The 24686-nt window shown below is 39.9% G+C and overlaps 1 protein-coding gene and 1 pseudogene across 8 annotated transcripts; one reads left to right on the top strand and one right to left on the bottom strand.

The window, feature by feature from the left end:
- Positions 1–1599: 1599 nt before the first annotated feature.
- Positions 1600–16574, top strand: ZNF322 (zinc finger protein 322). Of its 8 annotated transcripts, XM_067752234.1 has the most exons (5): positions 1600–1910; positions 2529–2611; positions 2745–2833; positions 3087–3173; positions 12202–16574. In XM_067752234.1, the coding sequence occupies exon 5, from the start codon at positions 12384–12386 to the stop codon at positions 13590–13592; it is 1209 nt and encodes a 402-aa protein (XP_067608335.1). In that variant the 5' UTR covers positions 1600–1910; positions 2529–2611; positions 2745–2833; positions 3087–3173; positions 12202–12383; the 3' UTR covers positions 13593–16574. The 8 variants fall into 8 exon arrangements, with proteins under 8 accessions (XP_067608335.1, XP_067608339.1, XP_067608333.1 ...); XM_067752238.1 differs by lacking the exon at positions 2529–2611 and having other exon boundaries at positions 1600–1767; XM_067752232.1 differs by lacking the exon at positions 2529–2611.
- Positions 7754–9161, bottom strand: LOC137231698 (casein kinase II subunit alpha pseudogene; annotated as a pseudogene).
- Positions 16575–24686: the final 8112 nt, after the last annotated feature.

The following is a 24686-nucleotide window of genomic DNA, read 5'->3' as shown; positions in this document are numbered from 1 at the left end:
CACATCACTTGCTCTCTCCATAGTAGGCTGTGAACCGTTAGAGGAATGGGACTGAGTCTTTCCTGCCTTTAAATTCCTAATACTCAGCATCGTGTCAGGTGAACTGGAAGTGCTCAATAAACATGTGTTGAGTGAATGAAACAATGAATAAAATGAGCTCTTTGCTTGGGTCAATGTATCTTTAAAGAAAAAGCTGAAGAGTTCAATTCAACAATTATTGAGACCTTCCTCTACACAGTGCAGGAATCAGAAATCAGTACTTTTCCACTATACAGGCACCACTATTGATACAGCCCTATAAGTACAATGATGGCAAGCACAGGCTCTGGTATGAATGTTCATATTTCAGCTTCACTAGTTACTAAATGTGTGATCTTGGGCAAGGTACTCAATCTCTTCCTGCACCAGTTTTCTCCTACGATAAAAATAATAATAAACATCTCATAGAATTTTTTTTGAATTTTATTTATTTTTTTATATATCAGGTTCTTATGAGTTATCCATTTTATACATATTAGTGCATATATGTCAATCCCAATCACCCAATTCATCACTCATAGAATTTTTGTTACAAGTTAAAGGGATAATACGTGTAAAATGATGAGAACAATGTCTGGAACATATCACATACTCTAAAGTTATTAAAAATTATTTCAAATATTAAGAAGGCTCTGGATAGAATATTTGGGCCTTACTTGGAAGTTTTCATTAAAAACAAACATGAAACTAAGCTGCAACTCCTCTGGGGAAGAATTCCAGAATTAGGAACATGATTAGTTAATCTTGAATAAACGACTGTTATGACCCTGATGATGCTCTCACCACTCCCTAAACTCAGTATTTTTCTCCCAATCTAACTTCTTAGTCTCATTACCCAGCCTTTTGTCCTCTATATTCCTAGTACTAATCTTTCTCCTTTGATGTCTGAGGGATTTTAGGAAACTTTTTTTTCACTGAACAATTGAGCAAGGGGAGATGTAGATATAGGTATATTTACTTCTCTCTGAAGGAAATCTCATTTCTGCTCCAACCCAAACATAGGTGATTACTTAAGTTGATTCCAGCCCATAAACAATCAGGAAGGCCTGGGAAACCTCCTACAATCAGAGCAGTCCTATCCTCCTCTGCAGTTTTCTCTACCCACACAAAGCCAACACTATCCCTCCGTTAAAGCATTTCATTCATCTCTCTGGCCACATCTTGGGTGGCGGAGCGCTTCCACCGTGTTTTGGTATCCACCATTTCTTCCAGCTCCTTCGGGGTGTTTTCCACAGGGTCGGTGGCATCCATCTCTTCTGACGCTACTCCTGCCTCGAGTCCTCTTTTAACAGCCTTCAGGAAAGAGAACATAAGTCGGAAACGGTAAGATAAACAGCGTTGCTTCTTCTTACATACGGTGGTAGTGGGGTCCTCTCGTCACCCCCAGACGTCAGTAGCATCGGAAAGGATCCCTAAATAAAGTCCTCGACCGCTCCGCCCCGAAACACCAAGGGCCCCGGAGCGCAGGCGCCCCAGAGCCCCGCCCCCGGTCCAGAGGCTCGGCCCCTATTGGCCCAGAGGCCGGGGGTGGACTGCCCCAGTGGCTGAACAGGGGGTGATCATGTGATTCTCGGGGGCGGGGCTGCGCCGGCCGCTTCCCAGCCAGGCTGAAAGGGCTCGGGTAGCCGGCCTTGTCGGCCCTTAAAGAGCCCCCTGGATGGCCTGGCCTCAACTGCCCTCGCCGAGCCACGCAAAGGGGTCTGCTTCTGGTTCTCGTCGGCCTCCCAGGTTGGCTTTCCTTCTTTTCCCGAAGGTGGGCCCTTAGGTTTACCGCCAGGAGCCTGCGGCCGCCGGGAAACCCAAACCCGAGTGTCCGGAGAGTAACCGGAAGTGCCGTCCCAGGCGGAGGGGCGGCGCCGGCTGCTGCCGTGGTAAGCGCGGCCCGCGGGGCCTGGGAGGGGCATGGCCTGCGGGGCCCAGGGATCGGGGGAGGGGTTCTGCGGGACCCGAGAACCCCTCGGCCTCCGCCTGGTAGGAGCAGCCTCTGGTCCTCGCAACAGAGCAGGGTCTGGGACCCCCCCCCCCCCCCCCGACGGCGACTGAAAGGAGGTCAATGAAAAGTTGAAGGAAGAGAAGCTTAGTACTATCGTTCCTGGAGATAATAGTAAACACTGCCAGGCACTTTTCTAAGTGATCTAAGTGTATCTTTCACTTTGGGGGAAAAAAAAAAAAAACAAGGACGTTGAATGTTCTCCACCCACCGGCCACCCCTATCTTTAAGGCAGAGATTGGTCATGTTGCATCGAATCTGTATGCAGAAAAATCTGATTTGTTTAATCATTCCATAACCATTTTTGGAAACCGGCATTATATATAGCTTTGTATCATATGCACTTATCAACTGCATCTTGAGGTTTATAGTGGTAGAAGAATGGGTCATTGATCTCAGAAGTTGAGGTAAAAATTGAAACAAGTAGAACAGGACTCAGGGCTTTATTATGAAGTTAAGGTTAGTCATTACCCAGAAGGATTCTCGATGTTTTGTTTAGAGCTGTTTGGGAAGGAACTGATGGCTACCAGTGGCAGGTGCTTCTTGCAGGAGAAAATAGAATGTAAGGAAAGGTGGGAAGAGGTAAGTTACGGTTGAAAGATACTGACCAGACTGGGGAGTAAATGGAACCAATTTTTAGATGTTCAAGCCTCAGAAAAGTTATAAATTTCACAAAAATTATAAATTTCTACATTATTGATTTTTTTTCCTCTAGGAGAGGGAAGAATTGAGTGTTGTGAATAGTTATGGACTAGAGACCTTTTGGAGCCAAAAGGAAGATAGTCTTGAGTCTTTGTTGTTATGGTAAGTAACATACCAGGCTGTATGTTTCTATATAAACAGTGGATTTTTGAGGCCGGAGGAGAGGGAAACTGGGGGAGACAAGGAGGAATGGGAGAAGATACATGGAAAGAAGATACATGACCCTTTCTTAGCTCCTGAGATAGCAGAGTGCTAAAACCAGTGCTGTCCTACCAATTTAAGTGTATTTTCTACTACTTTTCAACAGACTTATTCACAATAGGCTCTTAGTAATTCCTTTGTGATTGATTTGCAGCCCCCAAAAGGCAGTATGCCCAATGCTTAAGCAGGCCCTGGAGTCAGAAGATGGAGGTTTAGATACTGGCTCTGCTACTTACTAGCTGTGAGTTCTTACGTAGTTATTTAACTGCCCTGAGCATCAGGTTTTCTATCTGTAAGGCGCAAACATTGGTATTCATACCTATTTTACAATCTTGGGAAGATTAAATGAGATAATCCATGTAATTAATGAAAAATAAATGAAGTAATCCCTAGCCTGGGACCTGATACAGTAAGCATTATCTAGTTTTTTAGATAACACTTTATCAACTTTATCTGCCTATCACATACATCCTTTAACTATAAGGATAGCCTTGAGCTTTGAAGTTCTGTACTCTGAAGTTCTGTACGAAGTTCTGTACTTTGAAGTTCTGTAGCCTGTCTGCCTATTCTGTGCACTCTGACCCTAGCCATGGAAGAGAGAAACAGTCTTTTCCTAGGAAGAGGTAAGAGAAACCTCTTAGCGAAGGGTACCCTGAAGCTAAGACTTGAAGTATATATTTGGGTTTGCCAGATGCACCAGCCAGGGCTACTAGCCTAGCCTGTTATATTGATGCTGAGGCTTAGAGGATGATGGCTCTTTTTTGGTTCTGATATTCATTCATATTTTTCATTCATTCAACAAATGTATTCTAGACGCTAGGAATATTGCAGTGAACAAAAGACTAAGTCCTAACCCTAATGGAAGTTATATTCTAGTAGGAGAGAGAAGCAAGTTAACAAATATAAGATATATACCACAAAGTTGGATGATGATAAGTGCTATGAAGAGAAATATTGTAAAACAGGCTAAGGGGACATAGCTATTTTAGATGAAGTAGTCAGGGTGTGCCTCTTTTTAAGGAAATAATTTTCAGTCAGAGACTTGATCAAATAAAGGAGCAAGCTACTTGGGGGAAGGGCATTCTAGGCAGAAGGAGCAAGTGTAAAGATTCTGATGTGTTGTGTGAGGCTGAAGGTAGGGGGAGGTACCGCATTATGTAGCACAGTGAAAACTTTAGGTTTTATTCTTAGAGTGGTAGGAAGCAGTTATAGTATTTTGAACTGGGGAAGTGTCATGGATTACTTTAAATTTTGACAGCCAGACTGTATTTTATTTTCTAGGTGCTGACCTCTAAAAGTCTTCCTTATTTTTAATTTTTTCCTTATTTTTAATTTTTTTCCTTGGTACCCTACAGTTGATTGGCTATTTAGGGCAATATGATACCCTCGGCTGATAAAATTAGGGAATATTGTAATTCATTTAACAGGCTATGACCATGCTCAGAATCATTTATTTCCACTCTACTCTCTCTCCTTTTGACCTTAACAGTAATACACATTTTAAAAGACAAAACTCCCATACAGCCACCATCTTAGAGTAGCTATTTGTCTGTATGGATGCATATCTTTACTTAGTTGTGATTCTAAAGTCTTCCTTTTCCTCCTAGCATGTCTCCATAAATGTTTTTCTGTTTTTTGCTTAATCTTCGTATTAATCATTAACTGATTATTATTTATTATTTAGTTAACTATTTTAAATGGTTTTGAACAAGGCTTTGCATAAGAGACAGGCACAGAGGATGAGCTCAAGAAATGTTAGTGTTTTTGTGACTGTGAAGATGGAATTAAGAAAATAATAGAACCTACCATTCATTGAGCATCTGTTGAGATCCAGGCATTGAGCCACGTCCTTTATTGACAGTGTCTCAGTTCCCATGGCAACTCTTTAAGACATGTAATGATATCTTACTTATTTTATCGAAATTGAAGTTTGAAGCTGAAGAAAGTAACTTACCCAAGTTCTCATAGCTACAAAAAGCACAGTGGGAATTTGAGCCAAAATCTGATTCCAGAGTTTGAACATTCAGCTTTAACTATCACAATATACTAACTCTCAGCTCCCATGTTCTTTTTTTTTTAATATATATATATATATATATATATTTTTTTTTTTTTTTTTTAATTTATTTATTTTTGGCTGCATCGGGTCTTCGTTGCTGCACGCTGGCCTTCTCCAGCTGCAGCGAGCGGGGTCTGCTCTTCATTGTGGTGCGCAGGCTTCTCATTGCGGTGGCTTCTCCTGTTGTGGAGCACAGGCTCTAGGCATGCAGGCTTCAGTGGTTGTGGCACGTGGGCTCAGTAGTTGTGGCTCGCAGGCTCTAGAGCACAGGCTCAGTAGTGGTGCACGGACCCATGTCCCCTGCATTGGCAGGCGGACTCTTAACCACTGCGCCACCAGGGAAGCCCTCAGCTCCCATGTTCTTAAAAAACAAAATAAGATACATTTAAATTTTGAAGTAATTTCAGATTTACAAGAAAAGTTGTAAAATAATATAAAGAATACCCATACACCCTTCACCTGCAGTCCCTAAATGTTTACATTTTACTATGTTTGTTTTATGAGTCTGTCTATACTAATTTCTCTATACATACATGTACGTATATGTACATTTTTTTCTGAACCTTTTGAGAGTAAGTTATAGACATAATACCTCATCTCAAACTACGAGAGAATTAAGCCCTAAAGTCCTAAGACATGGTAAGCCCTGAAGTAATAGGTATGCAATGAATTAACTTCTCTCCCATGTGTGTTCAGTGCTACTAGCTACATGCCATCCTTGGGAGAATTTAAAAAATAGTTACTCAAGTCATTTTCTGTAGGGCTTCGTTCTTTGCCAGAACTCTAGTTGAGAAAGCCTGTCCTAAATACTCAATTATTTATTCCCTGAAGACAAGGCTATTCTCTTATATTATCATTACAGTTATCACAGTCAAAAAATTAACATTCATATAATACTATTATCTGATTGCCAGACATTATTGGAGTTTAGCCAATTGTTCCACTAACGTCCTTTGTAGGAAAAGAAAAATAAGTTTTTTTTGTTGTCCAGGATCCATTCCACCATCACCCATTTCATTTAATTGTCATGTCTTTATTGTGGAACATATCCTCAGACTTTGTCTTTAGACTTTTTTTTTTTTTTTTAAGTTTAGGCCATTTATTTGGCAGAATTTTCCTCAATTTGGGTTTGTCTGATGTTTCCTCATGATTAGATTCAGGTTATACATTTTTGGCAAGATAGCACAGAAGTGATGTTCTGTTCTTTGCATCATATTAGGAGGCAACTATATATCTTGTTACTGGTGGTGTTAACTCTGATCATTTGGTTAAGGCGGTGTCTTCCAGGTTTCTAAACTGTGAAGTTACTTTTTTTGTCTTTCTAATTATTAAATATCTAGTGGGGAGATATATTCAGATTGTGTAAATATCCTGATTCTCATAAAACTTTCATCCACTATATTTTTGTATTTTCGCCTGAAACAGTTGTTACTCTTCATTGGACATGTGATGTTTTTAATTCCATCATTTGTTCTACATTTAATTGTTGGCTTTTTTAATATAAGAAAAAACTATCCCTTCTCAGTCACTATTTATTCACTTTTTTTTTGATAAATAAAACCAAACGTTTATTTACACCAAAGAATTCCAACACTGGATCTTTCACATATGAAGGACAAAGTATTATATATATACAGACAGCAAGGGGTGGCAGGGCTGTAACAGGAGAGTTTAGTTTTCCCACAATTACAGTTCTACCATTTCAGTTTCACTGAAGATAGTGGCTCTGCTCCTACCTCTCAGGTACATTTACAAGACTGAGGGGCAGGTCTTCTCAATGGATGGCATGTGAGGGAAGGGGAAGGTAGGAAAAGAAGGTAGAAAGCTTAAAATAAAATGCAGTGGCCACATCTCTCATTAGCTCTTCAAGAGTTGCTAGCATGAAACCAACATAGACAATGTTTTTTTCTTTTGTAAAACGCAGTAATTATACCCAGTAACTAACTGAATTCAAAAGGGCCAAGTCAAAGAAAACTGAAAAAGATTTTGCCTTCCCCCTCCTACCAGCTATAGAGCATGTTGGGAGATGAAAGGGGAGAGGACCGAGGTAAGGAGCCTGGGAGGGATGGTATTAAAGTTTTAAACTGAACTGAAACTAAATTATAAGTGAGTTGCATTTAGGTTAGGTCAGTAAGACATGATTCATACTGAACAGACGTTTTCAGGACCTGTCTGCACTTTGGGTAGATTTTCAGCATCTCGGTGTAACTAAGACATATTTCCACTAGATTTACCAGTATAACCCCACTGAAGCACTTTTGGAGTAAAGTGATATAAGTGACTAGCAGTACACTGCTCTTATAGGTTGGGTCCGTCCTTCTTCCTTCCTTCCCACCTCCCTTCAAGAAGCTACGTTTTTGTAATCTCTGGAGGAGAGCATGAAATACAAACCCCTCAAAGTGTGAGATGGTAGGGGAGCAATGGTGGGCATGGGAAGACATCTCCACCCAAACGCAGCAGCCAGAATTGAGGCTGGTTTATCTTTGTTCTTTAGTGGTGAGGAACTGAATTTGGAAGGGGAGAAAAAAATTTGTCCGTGAAATAGTCCACCTGCAGAGAATTTTTCAGGGAATCCCCTGAGTTATGAAAAGTTCGAGTTAAAAAAAAAGAAAGAAGAAAAAAAGGAATACAGCCTATTATAATGGTTTTTTTTATGACTGAACTACTATAAATCCACAAGCAACGGTTCAGACACGGTGCTTCTGAAGCCTTTCACTCCTCCCCGCCAGGCGCAAGCTGCATCAAGGGAGTGAGTGGACTCCCCAGCCTCTGCTCAGGCATCAGGAGACAGAAGGGCCATTACTGCTGAGCGCCAGCGGCAGCTGGAACGGGCATCCCAAGGGGGTTGGCAGCAGCAATCACTGGTGAGCCTGCCTGAGGTCTAAGGGCTGAAGGGGTTGGCACTGAAGAAATCCCTGACATCATATTGGTGCTGCTGACAGGCATACTGCCCCCTGGCATGCTAGATGAGCCCATTCGAGTCTGGTCCTTCACAACAGTGTAGAAATAGGGGTGCTCCACGGCCTCTCTTGTGGTGAGCCATGAATGGTGGTCGTACCGCAGCAGCTTGTCCAGGAAATCCAAGGCCTCAGGGCTGACAAGGTACTGGTTTTCACTGTGGACAAAGCATTCCCATCGCTTACGGGAATGTCTGCCCAAGATATCGTTAAAACGTGGATCTAATTGAATGTTGTATTTGTCAATATAGTCATATAAATCTCTGTCCCCAGAACCTTGGCTGTCCTCACCAACTGATCATAATTGTCATGTTCATGGAAAAATGGCTCCTTCCGGAAGATCACACTTGCCAGCATACAACCCAAGCTCCACATATCCAAACTATAATCGTACATCTGATAGTCTACAAGTAGCTCAGGACCTTTAAAATATCGGGAAGCAACTCCGACGTTATGTTCTTGGCCAGGATGGTAAAACTCAGCCAAACGGTCTATTAGCCGTAGCTTTCTGTGCTCATGATTAATGATGACATTATGGGGCTTTACATCTCTGTGCATAATCCCCATGCTGTGACAGTAATCCAGGGCCTTCAGAATCTCATACATGTAAAATCGAATATCATAGTTTGTTAACGTCTGGTACAATTGCTTGAAGTCTGTGTTGTTTACGTGTTCAAAAACCAAGGCAGGAGTTCGTGACACAGGGTCTTTTACAATGTCTGCCAGTGTGATGACGTTGGGACCGCCTTGCAAATTCTCCAAAATCTTTATTTCATGCTTGATTTTCTTCTTCTTCACTGGCTTGAGAATTTTAACAACAACTTTTTCATTATTTGTGATGTTGATGGCTTCAAATACTTCACTGTATTTACCTCGGCCTAATTTTCTAACCAGCTGGTAGTCATCTTGATTTCCCCATTCCACCACATGTGACTTGTAATCCCAGTACTTTTGGGCTCTGTGCGTATTAACATCTGTGTAAACTCTGGCCCTGTTTGGCACGGGTCCCGACATGTCAGACAGGTTGGCAGGACAAAGCTGGACTTGACGTTTGGAGAGATGACAGTCACTGTGTTGAGAGGCAAGTGGGGGTAAGAGCTTGTTTCAGAACTGTTTTCTTCAAACTGTGGTGGAAGCTGCAGTGGTGGCGGACGCTCTCCCCTCTCTTCACACAGACAATATGGCGGCGGCGGACTATTTATTCACTTTTTAAATGAGTATGGATTCATGGATTCTTATTGTGTTACTAATTTATCACTATCATTATTTATTTTGATGTTGTTTGTTCCTGATTTGTATAGTGGCAGCCCCTTCAGCCTGGCTTCTGGGTCCTCTTGGCATATTGTCACCACTTTTTGAGCACTTCCTTATTTTCTGACACAACAAGGTGTTCCAGGTTCATCTTGTACTTTCTAAACCCTGGAATTAGCCATTTCTCCAGTGAGCCTTGATTCCTTTCAGTGGGAAATGGTGTTTAGAAACCATGCTCTAAGTGCTTGGTGTGCTTATTACTACTGGGATTTCATCGTTTGTGACCTCACAGCCAGACATTAGTAAAAAAAAAAGTACACACTTTCACACATACACACATTTCTATTTTTTCTGTGTATACTTAAAAACCTTGACCTCGGGCTTTCCTGGTGGCGCAGTGGTTGAGAGTCCGCCTGCCGATGCAGGGGATACAGGTCTGTGCCCCGGTCTGGGAAGATCCCACATGCCGCGGAGCGGCTGGGCCCGTGAGCCATGGCCACTGAGCCTGCGCGTCCGGAGCCTGTGCTCCGACAGGAGAGGCCACAACAGTGAGAGGCCCACGTACTGCAAAAAAAAAAAAAAACCTTGGCCTCATACTGATACTTCTAATTCCAGTTAAACACTACAGATGCAGAGTTCATTCTAGCCTTTCCCTTTTCTGTGTTTGTAACCCCCTTCGCTGACAGTGAAGCATCTGGGTGCCGTTATATTTATTTATTTGTTCATTCCTAGGCTATACATTAAGTAGTGAACCTTTTCCACTCTGGAGGAAAACTACTAATTAGAGTTCAGTAATTGTTTATAGTCCTTTTTATCTTTAGTTTGAGTTTATATAATCCTAATACTGTATTATAAAGTTATTTGAGTTATTTTTCCCTCTCCTGGGTGGTTTTGTTATTAATTTGAAATATAGACTTGTTTGTTTTTATTTGTATTCCATTTTAATTTTTTTCTCCCCCAGCTTTTCTATTTATTTATGTATTTGTTGAATATGTGAAATGTAACAGTTTAAAAAGTAAAAATGTGTGTTTTACAAAAATGTATATACTAACAGAAGTATGACTCTCTTTCCATCCACCCTTTGGTACCAATTTCATTTTCCTGTCCTTTTGATCCCATTTACACCTACCTTTTGATGGTAACCAAACTCATTAGTTTCTTCTTTTCTGAGTTTCTTTTTGGCCAAATGAATAGATACATGTGTAGTTTCTTATTTCTACTTAATTCACAGCTGCTTTCTAAAATTTACGGTTTATCCTAGAAATTGCTCCACATCATTCATAAAGGTTATCTTCATCCTGTTTTACAGTTACATAGTACCTCATTATATGTGAACATACCTTCTTTGTGCCAGGCACTGTCCCAGGTGCTAGGGAAACAGCAGCAAATGAAATGAACTAAAATCCTTGTCCTTTAGGGGCTTACATTCTATGGAGAAAAATAAAACAGGAAGGGAGAGAAGGAGTGTTGTATGTGTGGGTCAGCTGGGGTGGAGGTGTGTCATAATTTAAAATAGGATGGTCAGTCAGGCCTTACTGAGACTATGACAGTTTACCAAAGATTTGAGTGAGGTGAGAGAGGGAGCTTTGAAGATCTAAAGGAAGAGCACTTTAGCAGGGAGAGACTACAAGCACAAAGACCTTGAAATGGGAATGGACCTGGCTTGTTTGAACAACAGCAAGGAGGCCAAGGTGACTAGCGTGCAGTACACACGAGAAGAGCAGGGAAGTGTGTCGGAGTGGTAACTAGGAATCAGATTTCCTAGGGACTCCTAGGTTCTAATAGGAGCAGTTTTGGTGTAGTGGTGAGGGTATTTGATTGGAGTATGTTCCAGAAACCTTGGAAGATGAGAATTAAAGACAATAAACAGATTGATTTCTTTTGAGGAATTTTGCTGTAAAGAGAAGCAGAAGTGAAACAATAGCTCGAGCATGAGGTGGTTGAGAGAAGTTTCTTGTTAGTGCTTTGGTTTTAGGAGAGACATAACAGCTAGTTTGCTGATTAGTGTGATCCAGTAGGAAAGAACAAATTGATATTGCAGGAGAGAGAGGATAGAATTGCAGGAGTGATGTCTTTGTGGCAAAAGGGGGTGGAATCCAGTACACCAATGGACAGGTTGTCCTTAGATTGGGCAGGGGAAGTTTGTTATCCGTGGTAACAGAAGGAAAGATGGAGAGTGCATGACCACCTTGGAAGAGGTTGGTTGATGTGGTGGGAGCATGTGGAAGTGTTTTTTTTATGTTTTTGGTTTTTGGCTTCCTTAGATTTTCTCAGTAAAATAGGAAGCAAAGTCATCCTATTTTTTTTTATCAGCAGTAAGTTGGGATTTTTCTTTTTGAGCAAGGTTTGTGCTCATACAACCATATCAAAGCAGACTCTTAGACCCCTTTACCATAATAATAGTTATTATAATAGCTAACACAGAGTACTTACCATGAGATAGATCGTGATTAATTTATTATTCAACTCAATGATGTGAGATAATTTCCATCATTAATCGATTTTATAGATGAGGAAACTATGTACAGAGTGATTAAGTAACTTGCCTGACCTCACACAGCTAGGATGATAGTCATAGAAACTTACTTTCTCTCTCTTTGCACTGGGAATTCTAATGATCATTAACCATTTTCTTCCAAACCTTACTATAGAAAGGACTGCACAGATATTCGTAGCCCCTTTTGGATTGTTTTCTTCATGAGCAGGCGTACTAATTATTAGGCGTCTTGATTATTCAGTTGAACCAAGGGAAGAGGAGGAATTCTGGTTTTGAGATCACCTGAGTTCATTAAAGAAACAGTTCTTTCTGGTACTTGCCCTGTATGTGTTGCTGATTGGTTTTATACTAGCAAAGAGGAAAAGTAACTGCTTTCAACCCCTGTAAAACCTAGAGCACTTGTGGACTTTGATACAGAAATTCTGCCTTTTCTGCAGCAATTTTAATTTTGAGCATTTTTTCTTAGTTAAAGGAATATAAATAATACTTCTTCTTTGTCTCACAGGGTTGGAAATACCAAATAAAGAATTAGTATATATGATGCTGGAAACTTGCAGAGAGGAGCTGCTCATGACTGAAAGGCCTAAAACAGATGTATCTTTCAAGTTCTCATCGAGAAAATGACTGTGAAGAAAATGATGGGTCAGGAAGACCAGTGGAAAACTCCCTAGGAGAGAGCCATAGAAAATGTACACTTCAGAAGAGAGGTGTAATCAGAGAACTCAAAAAAGGAAAATATATCATGTATACCCTCAGAAGGGTAAAAAGATTTTTATTCATGTGCATGAGATTACTCAAATAGATGATCATATATACCAGTGCCTTGAACGTGAGCAAAACTTCTGTGAAAACTTAGCTCTTATTATGTGTGAGAGAACCCATACAGGGGAGAAACCTTATAGATGTGATATGTGTGAGAAAACCTTCATCCAAAGCTCAGATCTTATTTCACACCAGAGGATCCACAATTATGAGAAACCTTATAAATGTAGCAAATGTGAGAAGAGCTTCTGGCACCACTTAGCCCTTTCAGGACACCAGAGAACACATGCAGGTAAAAAATTCTATACATGTGACATTTGTGGCAAGAATTTTGGTCAGAGCTCTGATCTGCTTGTCCACCAGCGAAGCCATACAGGCGAGAAACCGTATCTATGTAGTGAGTGTGACAAATGCTTCAGCCGAAGTACAAACCTCATAAGACACCGAAGAACTCACACAGGTGAGAAACCATTTAAGTGTCTGGAGTGTGAAAAAGCTTTTAGTGGGAAATCAGATCTTATTAGCCACCAGAGAACTCATACTGGTGAAAGGCCCTACAAATGTAATAAGTGTGAGAAAAGTTACCGACACCGTTCAGCCTTCATTGTTCATAAAAGAGTTCATACTGGGGAGAAGCCCTATAAGTGTGGTGCCTGTGAGAAATGCTTTGGCCAGAAATCAGACCTTATTGTACATCAGAGAGTCCACACAGGTGAGAAGCCGTATAAATGTTTAGAATGTATGCGAAGTTTTACTCGGAGCGCCAACCTAATCAGGCACCAGGCAACTCACACTCACACTTTTAAATGCCTGGAATATGAGAAAAGTTTCAACTGTAGTTCAGACCTTATTGTGCATCAAAGAATTCACATGGAAGAGAAACCACATCAGTGGTCTGCATGTGAGAGTGGCTTCCTCCTGGGCATGGACTTTGTTGCCCAACAGAAAATGAGAACTCAGACAGAGGAGCTGCATTATAAATACGGTGTCTGTGATAAAAGCTTTCACCAGAGCTCAGCACTTCTTCAACATCAGACAATCCACATCGGTGAAAAACCATATATCTGTGATATGGGTGAAAAAGGTCTTGAGCTCAGCCCTCCCCATGCATCAGAAGCCTCACAAATGTCTTGACCAGACAAGAAGTTATAATGCCATAAAAAATGTATTTGCAATGTAAGAGAACTCCTTAAGATGAAGAACTCTAAGCAAATCTCAGACTTTCCTCAGAGCTCAGATTTCACTGGGGACCAGAGAATCTGCAATTGTAGGAAGTTGAGAAATGGTTTGCCCAGAGAGCTGTCCTTACAGAAGCTTATCAACCACTCCAATGAGAAACCTTACAAACGCTGTGAGTTTGGGAAAACCTTTAGTCCAAGCTTGTAGCTGATCACCCACAAGAGGATTCTTACAGGTGGGAAACCTTACAAATTTGGTGAATGTGAGAAAGCTTTCTAGCAATGGTCACCTCTTCTCATTCCAAGAGAATTCACATTGGTGGACAGCATTTTTAATACACTGTGTCAACAGTGCTTCAGAGAGTGTGCACGTTTCATTGGACGTCAGAACGCCCCACTGGGAAGAGACCCCCACAAGTGTGAAGAAAGCTTCTAACAGAACTATGACTTTCTTACCTATCAGAGAAGCCATACAGGTGAAAATTTCTATATTTGCCTTGAAGGTGGCAAAAGCATTAGGTGGAGAGCCTTTTTGGGTTTGCAACCCCCCCCCAAAAAAAAAAACAATCTGAGGAAAGACCTTATGAATTCTCTGAGTGAGAAAAGCTTCTGTCAGTGATCAGTTTTTGTGGTATACTGGGGAACTCACATAAGTGAAAAACCCTATAAATAACCTTGAGTCTAAAAAAAAGCCTTGCAGGAAATCCCTACCTTATTGCACCCCAAAGAACCTACTCTGCAGATAATTTTGTTCTAATAAGAGATCTAACTGTGGACTGTGTACATTTAATAGGTATGAGAAGAACTGTTCTCATAGTTAGTTGACTCATACAGTAGAGATGACTTTTAATGAGTCAATATGTAAACTGTTTTTTTTTAGATACCCAGAAACTTCTGGAAGGAGCTAGGGCAGGTCAGAGTAGGCCTGATGGGAAACTCAGGTAAAGATGCTTTTCTTTTATCTGAACCACTTAATGATTGCTTTACTTTCAGTTTTTAAAATTTGGAACTCCAATAAAGGAAAGGACTGTAACCTTGAGATAGAAGGTGTGGCATGTGTTACTGTTGGGGGAAAGAAGTACATTTACTTTGCCTCTGTCGATTTTGTAAGTCTTGGCTGGAATGGGGACTAGTGTGTTGATAGCAGCATGGGAACCTTTTGCTGGTTGTGAAAAGAGCTAAGCAGCTAGGGAGTAGTTATCATAGATCAAAACTCTTCCCAAGGCTTCCCCTTTGGAGGGCCAACCTCGTAACGAGGTAGAATACTCAGCTTTTTACTTGTGAGTTGAGGCATACCCTTACAAGTTTCCTTTCCCTAAAATCTTTCAGATTATTACTGGTATTTGCAGTTTCAGCTTTAGAGATTCATTTCTTCTCAACTCAGAGATGCACGTTCCAGGATAATAGTTACGATTTTTGCTAGTACCCATACTTTTGTGACTTCATTTATCATGTTTCTTTCAATGGTAAGATATCCTCATCAGCTCCTTGCAAAATAATTAAAGCTGAAAGAAAGATTTAAGCCTGAGTAGGCACAGAGTAAAACACATAATGATGCATTATTAATGGAGAAGCTAGACTTTGATTTTGAGAATCGTGACTCAAAAGCTGGTGTTTTGTGTTTTTTTCCCACTCCATCATCCTGCTGTTTATAGCAAATCAAGCCGCATAATGACATGCCTTTCATTTACTTCGATTCTGCCAAGGAAAGAGAATACTTTTTATTCCCAGGGAAAAGACTGCAGTCACCACAATATAAGGTATATATTTCGCTTGTAATGTAGGATTCTAAATGCTAGAAGGGAAAAGTAGTTGGCAGATTCATCAGAGGTTTAAGGATAAGCAGTTATCTCCAACTTAACAGGATAATTATGATTACCTTTAATATTCTCCAGAAATACTCTAATTAATCCAGGGATCTGTAAGTGGACACTTCTGAGGTTTTTTTTCTTCCCTCCGATTAAACGACATTTAATATAAATACTTAAAACTTCTACAATATTTGGGACTGTAGGCTTGGTGAATAAGTTTTGAGTCCTCTGGTTTATCTTAGCAAATCCTGAACTCCAGAGAGCGTTGGTGTTCGGACTCATGGCGGTGGCCAACTATTGCACTGCCACCTTGTGTATGGCTCTAAGCTTTGATCCTGATGACTGGTTGTTGACCTTGATAATCTTAGGGTCAGAGGATATAGCTCATAGTGATAATAAGGAATCTGATTCTACGGTGTTTTTTTCTTTCTTCTTTTAGAAAACATGTCCTGGAAGTTTATTTGATCTGATGTATTTTAGTAATTTTCATAAATAGCTCTTATACCATAAAAAGTTGCTCGGTGTGATAAAACACACAAGATGTATTTGTTTCTCTTTGGTGAAAATCATGTCTATCACTAGTATATGTTTGACAATTGTAATTCTTAAAATAGTATTGGGTGTATGGCTTGGTGGTGATGAAAATTAGTCCTTATGGCTACTTGTTAGTCATTAGAGAGAACTTGGAGAAGGGAACAGAGTTTGTATCTTTGGCAGGGCAGTGACTTGCCCCTTCTTTCAACTAATCTTCCTGGTAATTGTCTCTAGTCTTTAAGTAAATTAAGAATGGACCATCCCTCAGACAGAGAACTTTGGGGGTATGAAACAGGTCTGAGGGCTTTTAACCATGGGGGGAAAAAGGTGTTGGTATTACTCATATAGAATAACCTGAGGTTGGAAAGGACCACTTGGGAGCCTGTAACCAAAACTAGAAGGTAACTTCTGGGATGGATGGAGGTTCTCTTGAAACAGTGCCAACCTAAATCTACCTCAGGTAAGTAGTCAGAGTGACTTTTTCTAGATTTCAGACCAAACGAGACACTTGTATTCAGTCAATGTATTCCTATGCTTTAATGTTTTTGTTTTCCCTTAATTCTTAAATAAAAGCATTGTTCTGAAAATTCCCATTTTTGCCTCCACTGTACTAAGAAAAAGCATTTCCCCTACACTTGCGTTAGAATAAAGCAGATGTTCAGGAATCCTTTCACAGTGTATACATATATCAAACTGTCATAGTGTACACTTTAAATACCTTAAAATTTTATTTGTCAGTTATATCTCAGTAAAGCTGGGGGGAAAAGGAATAAAGTGGATATTCATGTGACCCTTTGGCCTGGTGGTGATGATAGCCATTGAACCATCTCTAGAATTCCAAGATTTTTTTTTTTTAAGAATTCCAGGAATTTTTGATGCTAAGGCAAATAATGAATGGAAACCTGGAAGGAATCATTGTCTTTGCTCTGCTGTAGACATTGGATCCTTTTGGAGCCTCCCCATTGCATTACATACGGAGTACAGGGAGGAGTAATAGCTTAAACTGACCGTATTTGGGACTAAAATTCAGAAACAACAAAACTGTCTGTCTACACCCTCAAAATAAAGGACAATTTTGAATTTTCAATTCCCAGTGGAATTCATGTATGACTCCAGTTCTACCTCTTGTCACCTTATCATTTGTTGGAGTGGGGCAAAGCAGATGGTGTAAAAATGGTGGCACTGATTTACCTCCCATTATGAAGTTTGCCCCAGTTTACATCTATTTGCTCTGCCACAGAATAGGTCCCAGCGTTTTAAGTGGCTCTCATTGTGGGAAAAGAGTAAGAGTTAAGACAATTTGGATGGATGAAAAGGGGAAGGGAAAATGGTACAATTTCAAGTTTTGTTTTTTCTTTTGACATAAAGTGGTGTGGCTAGAACAAGGCCTGTGGCCTTCATGCCTATCCCCCCCGCTTAAAGTGATGCTACATCCCAACGTTTAGCTGGGCTGCGGCGAGAAATACCTCTGGGAAAAACACTAGTCATATCCCTTACAAGTAATTAGAAGAGAAATGGTGCCACACTCGGGTAGAAGAAGGGAAAGGTGCCTCCCAGTACACGTATATGCCACAAGAGTTTCCTGAAAGAGTTCTTCACATTGCTTCTTGACGGGCTGGGGAGCACTTGTATGCAACTGAAGCTTTCTTGTTTCATGCCCAAAATATTAGCTTGTGTCACTACCCAAGCAGAGATTTGGACTTTAAAGTGAGGGAGGCTGAAGGCAGTTAACCCTTGCAGAGAGAATCCTTTTTCCATCTGGCACAGGACACTTTAAAAATAGGGGTATAGGAATCCAACTCTCAGTAGTAACTGATAACATCAAATAATTGGTAATTAGTGAAGAAAAGAGAAGACTTGGAGTAACTCCTGTTATCTTTTATATCCGCTTTCCAATTCTCTGCAACCCTCTTGTATCCAGGAATCTTGGTCTTAATTGCCTGGCTCAGAAATTTGCATTAATGTATCTGAAAATGAGAAGTTTTTTATATGGAATTCTAAGTGGACCTCCTCACTATTGAATCCAGCATCTCGTCTAGATGAGGAGCCTCAGTCTTGCAGGTAGAGGAAGTTGGAACTGCTCTGGGAGACATGGGGGCAATTGGTTCGGGGGCAGTAGGGCCATATCATGATTTACCAACAGGCAATTTAAACCACATCGGTTGTTTCTGACTGAGCAGGGGACTGATAAGGGAGTTGTTTGGAACAGTCACTGCTGCAGCGACGTGTCTTCTCTCCTCTGTCAATGTCATAAGCCCACACTCTCAGCCCTCATTCTCCAACCCTATTCAGCCACCACCACCCCACCACCCCTACATAGGATCATCTACTCCGACAAGAAAAATCTCTAGTAGAGGCCTCCTGACCACTTCAAAACAAATCTCTTTATCCTGCCTTTCTTCTCCCAAAGGAATAAACATCCTGACTCCTTTAACATGCCAAGCACATTCTCTTCAACAACCTCTGAAACCTTCCTCATTTATCTCCAGTTTTTTTCATTTATTTCCTTCATTGAGATTTTCCCTCATGTCTTCAAATATGTATAGATGCCCTTTCATTCCCTTTTTTTTTTTAAACTTTAGGTTGCCCTTAATAGGCTAGTGTTTCTCTTAATCTCCCCCCTTCCAGAATTCACCAGCTTAAAATCTATACTGCCTCCGTTTCTAAGTGTTCATTTCCTATCATGCTATAATCTGGCTTTACACAATTTCCTACCTAGGTATTCTCTCAAAGATCATTAGCGACCTTTGAACCAAAGTGGATGATGTGCTCTCCAACACCGCACATCAGTTGCCTGCCTCTTTTTTGTGTCCTTAGCAATACAGTATAGTACTGATACTCACCCTGTCTTTCTGACATTTCTTTCTGTTGACGCCTATGTTGGCTGCTTTTTTCCTAATCTTATAAAGCATAGGGGCTGATTACCTGCTTTTTCTTAGAAAATGTATTCATCTGTATTGTATGTCTTTTACTCAGGTGTAAATAACCTCCAAATTCTCATTCCCATAAGAGCTAATTTTAATTTTCCAGCATCCTGAGTCATTTCTCTTAAAGGCTCAAACCATGTAAAATCCAGCTCATTTCCATTTCCAACCACTGACCCATGTCCCAATTTTTCCATTAAGATTGATAGCACCACCTTTGCTGAGCCAGGGTATCATCTTTGACTCTTTCTTTTCTCTCCACTGTCACCAGATCCTGTTATACTTTCTTCATGTCTCTCACCCTTATTGCTTCATTTGCATTCTTATTATAACCACTCTAGTCCAGAAACTTATTAGTTTTGATTTTTACAATAATCTCTATTATCTATCCTGTTTCTCTCCATCCTACTCAGTTCAGTAGGTTTACCTGCCTTTTACACTGTCTTATGCAACCTTAAATAGATTACTTTCCATTATGTATAGCATCAACTGTACGTTTTCTAACCTAGCTTTTAAGGAGCCTAAAATTTGATCCCTTTTTAGATATATTTTCTGAAATTAATCTAGAGCTGACATTTCACCCTCATCCGTTGTGCGGCAGGAGTGTGGTTTGATGAATCGAGGGCAACTTCAGGCATGAAATACCATTTCCTTTGGTTTGTGAGCCCAAGTTTAAGCTAATTTAGCACCTTGCATTATCCTAATTAGCATTATGGGTCTAAGGTGGCCACATAAACTATGTTGGCCCAATTAGACTAAAGGAAAAATCTTATATAAACTCCTCCCCACTCATTCCACAGGCATGGTTGATCCGGCTCTGGGGAAAGCAGAGCTGAGAGAATTGCCAAGAGATGGGTCAAGAACCATGGCTGAAGTGAGCTACTGCCTTCCAATTATATGAGAAAAAAGAAATCCTTTTTGATTACGTCTTATTGAGTTGGGTTTCTATTGCTTATAACTGAAAACATTTTCATATATTCCATAATGTCTTATCTAGTTAGGCAGTTTTCCTTGCTATCCACTGAACATACTTGTTTTTTGTTTACTGTGCTTTCTGTACTTGGACTGTGTTTCATATTGCTTTCTAGATACTCAAATCTAAATATCTGAATATAAATATCTGTACAAAATATGAATTTATATGGAACTCATACTTCCTTGGAAGGCTCTCTGGTATCTGTTCTCTGATGACCGGAAGTGACTATGGATGATATCCATGGATGAAGGACTCTACTGGGCTTGCACAATTTTATGGATTGTGAGTCAGACAATACTCAATATCTAAAACGAAGTTCAGGTCACATGGCCCTCCTTTATATCCCATTGTGCAGCATTAAGTCTCTACAAAGCCCAGTAAAGAGTGAGGAGCTTTTTCTCAGGTATTCTTTTCCTGTGAATTGACAGAGGCTCCATAGAGCATCTCTATTTAACACGGACCCTTGATGCACCATTGGATCTGGTATCATAAAGCCCAGTTACACAGCAACTTGCTCAGTACTCTAAATCAGCTACAAAGTAGCTTAGTGGATTTGGGGACTGAGATGAAATAAGGTAGGTAGAGTTTTGGTAAGGCTCCATCTATCCCTCATTTGGCACTTATAGGGAGGAGCTCTCCAACTATTCCTACTCATAGTGTTACTGGGGCTTCTGAGTGTTTACTGGACTTCTCCTCCCATGGGTCCTTCTCATGGAAATGATAGGACTCCACATTTCCCGGTCATCAGAAGAACTAACACATATCCCCAAACTGTCCAACTGTGATAAGTATCAGGCATTTGAATCTGAGCTTTGAAAGATTTCTAATTAGGGTCAGGCAGGAAATTTTAGTGGGAGCCATACAAAGAGAGAACTAAGAACGTAATGACTGTTGAGTGAAGGCCCAATATTTGAATCACTCCTGTCATAAGGAAAAAGAGGCCAGTAGTGACTGGTGATGTCTATTTTAAGACAATGTGTGGCCATTATTGAACATTTGAAATATTCCCCCAAAAATCATAAAAAAGTGGTACAGAAGGGAATACCCCTCATCAACTCAGCAATCATCTCAGACTCTGAGTTAGCAAATAATTCTCTTTTTCTTAACCATAGTAAAGTAAAATATCACTGGCAGCAAGCCTATGCATTATATGAAAGCTGTTTAATGAAGAACAAGCATGTTTGAGGCTTATTAGTAGCTTAATCTAAAAGTGTCAACTGACAAAGAAAGTAGGGTGAACGAAAAAAGCTTATTGAACAAGTTTTTCCATGGGAAGAGAACAATGAAATCCAGGGACCAAGATGTCATTGTTAACTTTGGAAGAAGAGAACCTGCACAATAGAATCAACTGGGAAGATTGTTAACATAGCAATGCCTGGTTTCTTCCGAAGAGATTCTGATTCAGTGAGTCCAGAAAGGTCAGGTACTAGAAAACATTTTTGAATCATCTCCTCAGAAGATTCTAGTAAGTATCTAAGTTTGAGAACCACTCAGGCAGAGGCAGGAGAAATTGTGAAGATGTTAAAGCCAGACATTAGGTGACTATTTCAAGCAGTCTGTGTTATTAATGATGGAAGAAACAGATCATTCTCTACTACCTGGTATCAAAAACAAAGCTTATGCTGGGAACAGAAGCAATTACCTTGATGACCTTGGAAAAAATTGAAGATAACTTCACCAGTGGAATTAAAGGCAAGAGACTAAACCCCTGTGGACTAAGAAATTTAACTAGGGGAAAAAATCCTAGGAATTTAAGCCTTTTTATTTACTCAGTCAGTGCTATTGTTTCTTCTTGGGAAACACCAGAAGGTAAGATTGGAAAAAGAAGTATAAATTTCAAAATTTCTAGCACCTTCATGGTTTCAAGGAGGCAGAAATAGATGACAACCTATACTGTTTTAGATACTTTCAAAGCAGTAGATATATTTTCATCTTAACTTGGCCTACCTTAATTCATCCCATATTTAAAAGTTGAGAAATATTAGTCTTGTCTAGGTCTTGGGTTCTTTTTAAAGAATATTATGTGAATGTAAGGCATTATGATTTGACTGTTCTATAATGTACACAACTTTAAAACTCATTCAGAGAATCTCTTCATGGATCTATTTCATTAAATCTACACTTTTTTTCCCCTAAGAAGCACATATTCAACTCTGTGTAAAGCAAAGTTCTGTTTGATTAAAGTAGTACTTTTTAAAATGACATTATCTTTTAGTGGCCTATACTCTAGTTTAGAGAATAAGTCATTATAAAAAATAATAGGAAAAAAATAAAGATGGGAATTAATATATGTTTTATGGATTGAATTATGTCCCTCAAAATTTATATGTTGAAGTCCCAGTACCTCAAAATGTGACCTTATTTGGAGATTTGGTCCTTACAGAGGTAATCAAGTTAAAATAAGGTCAATAGGGTAAGTGTTAATCCAGATGACAAGTGTCCTTATAAAAAGAGGAAATTTGGAAACAGACACAAAACAGCAAGATTGCCATGCGAAGATGAAGGACACATCAGGGTTATTTTCTACTAGCCAGGGAATGCCAAAGGTTGCCAGCAACCACCAGAAGCTAGGTGAGAGGCATGGAACTGATTCTTCCTTGCAGCACTCAGAAGGAACCAGTCTTGCTGACACCTTGATTTGACACTTCTGGCTTTCAGAACTGTGAGACAGGAAGTTTTGATTGTTTAAGTCCTCCTGGTTTTTGGTACCTTGTTATGGCAGTCTAGCAAACTAATACAATATGATTAAATACCAAAAGTATGGTAACGGTAATAAGATGGTTGAAGCTTATATTTTCTGAGTTCGTATGTTTTGGATTAAGCTTTATGCCGAGTTTTATTATCTTTGCAACAACGCTGAGGGATGATATTGGTCTCACTATAGAATTTTTTTAAAAGAGGATTCTTGAGAATATCACTGTTGGCAGTAGAGCAGTGATTCAATCACAGACCCATCTGATCTCAAAATCCCAGTTCAGCACTCTGCTCCAAGAGCAGTAGAAGAGACCATATGACTGAAGTTAGTGAATGGGGAGCATATGATCTATTAAAATGAAATAGAGTTCATGAGGGTGATGTGGTTGTTCTAGAGCTGGAATGAAGGAATGAACTAAAAATGTTGGGGTGAGTTGGAGAACAAAGCTTCTTCTTCATGAGGGAACTAACCTGAGCCAAGACCTCATATTAGAAAATATTTGGGGATGAAAGGGTAGAATTCTCAGGGTTTGTGTTGAAAAACAATGAGGAGAAACCTCTTGAGATGGTGGGAGTAACCTCTTGTGCAGTATCCTGAACCCCAAAAGAAATAGTTGTCATTTGATTTTCTGACAGTTTGGAGCCTGTGGAGGTCTCTGACAAGGAGAGTGACACAACTCAATGGTACTAAAAAAAAAAAGCAAGCAGAGAATATTGTATCCACGGGAGGGGAAGTAAAGGATTTACTTTATTGAAAGTTTAACAATGTTACTGGGAGAGGCAGAGGAAATTTTCAGAAGTAGCCCTGTGTTTCCAATAGGTACTAGCTTTTCTCTATATGGAATACCATGAGAGGGTCCTCTTCGAAAGCAGGAAGATGGACTACAGCAGTGGTTCTCAAACAGTAGCCAGCATTCAAATCACCTGGAGGCTTGTTAAAACATATTTCTGATTCAGTAGGTCAGAGGTGGTGCCTGGAAATGTGCATTTCCTGCAAGTTCCCAGGGGATGTTGATGCTACTTTGTTGGGGGATCACACTGTGAGAATCACGGCACGAAATGAGTACTTTCCATCTGTCCCGGGGCAGGCTTTTTACTGTGTTCTGCAGGAGGATGCTGTGTTATAACTAAGAGAAAATACAAGTTAGTCTGGCATCCACAGAGGAATTGACCTCTTCATACTTGGTATGCCCTGACCATGTCCAGATTTTTATCTGTCCTCTCCATGTGGTTTCTCCTCTGTCTCTTATCCCTTGCAAGTGTCATTTTTGCTCAAAATTTAAACTAATTCAGTCATCTTCCTCAACAGAGGTTTTTCTCTGTTCCTCCTCTCTCCAGTTTTCCGTTTATGTATATATGTATTTAATTTATACTTGGAAGGTCCTCCTCTTGGAACTAGGAATACAGGTAAGCTCAATCTCATTCTGTACTCTAATGAAGTAATTAGGTATAGCCATATAGTGTTTAATGATACATTGTTTGTAATGATCAATGACACGTGGGCCCTTAATTCAGGATTATATAGCAGAAAGCATTTTGCAAGCATTTGGATGTGGATTTTCTTTTGTGTGAAAGAAAGTAAAATACAAAAGATTGAACTAACACAATTTAAGATTTTAGGTGTATTACTATATAAAACCCTTTGTATTACTATTTGTATAACTAAAGACAGTCTAAGATGTTCTTGAAAATTACTGAACCACAAGTTTTTTGACCACTAGTGTTGCTGCAAGATATAGTTTTGCAGGTGTGACAATACAGAGAAGTTTTAATCAGCTGTTACTTTAAGCTCTCTAACAAATTTTAAAGATTAGTTTTAGATCAGAAATTCTTATCGTTGGAAGGGATGAAGAAACACTACATGTTCCCAGGAATAGTGACACACACACACACACACACATAAACACATAGACAAACACAGGTACATTCCCTGTATTAAATAATTCTTGGGAGAGTCTGTTAAACAATGCCTTTGTATGATATTGAAAAGCAATGCCAACTGCCTTTTTGCCTTATTTCAATGTTTCGATAACTGTTACTTAACAATTATCAAGAATAGGAAATATGCCGACTGAGGTACAATATTCCTATGGAAAATTAAACTCTAGTAA

This window comes from Pseudorca crassidens, chromosome 10 (assembly GCF_039906515.1).
Source record: "Pseudorca crassidens isolate mPseCra1 chromosome 10, mPseCra1.hap1, whole genome shotgun sequence".
NCBI lineage: Eukaryota > Metazoa > Chordata > Mammalia > Artiodactyla > Delphinidae > Pseudorca > Pseudorca crassidens.
Note: the sequence above shows the minus strand (reverse complement) of the source record. Positions and strands in the feature narration are given on the sequence as shown.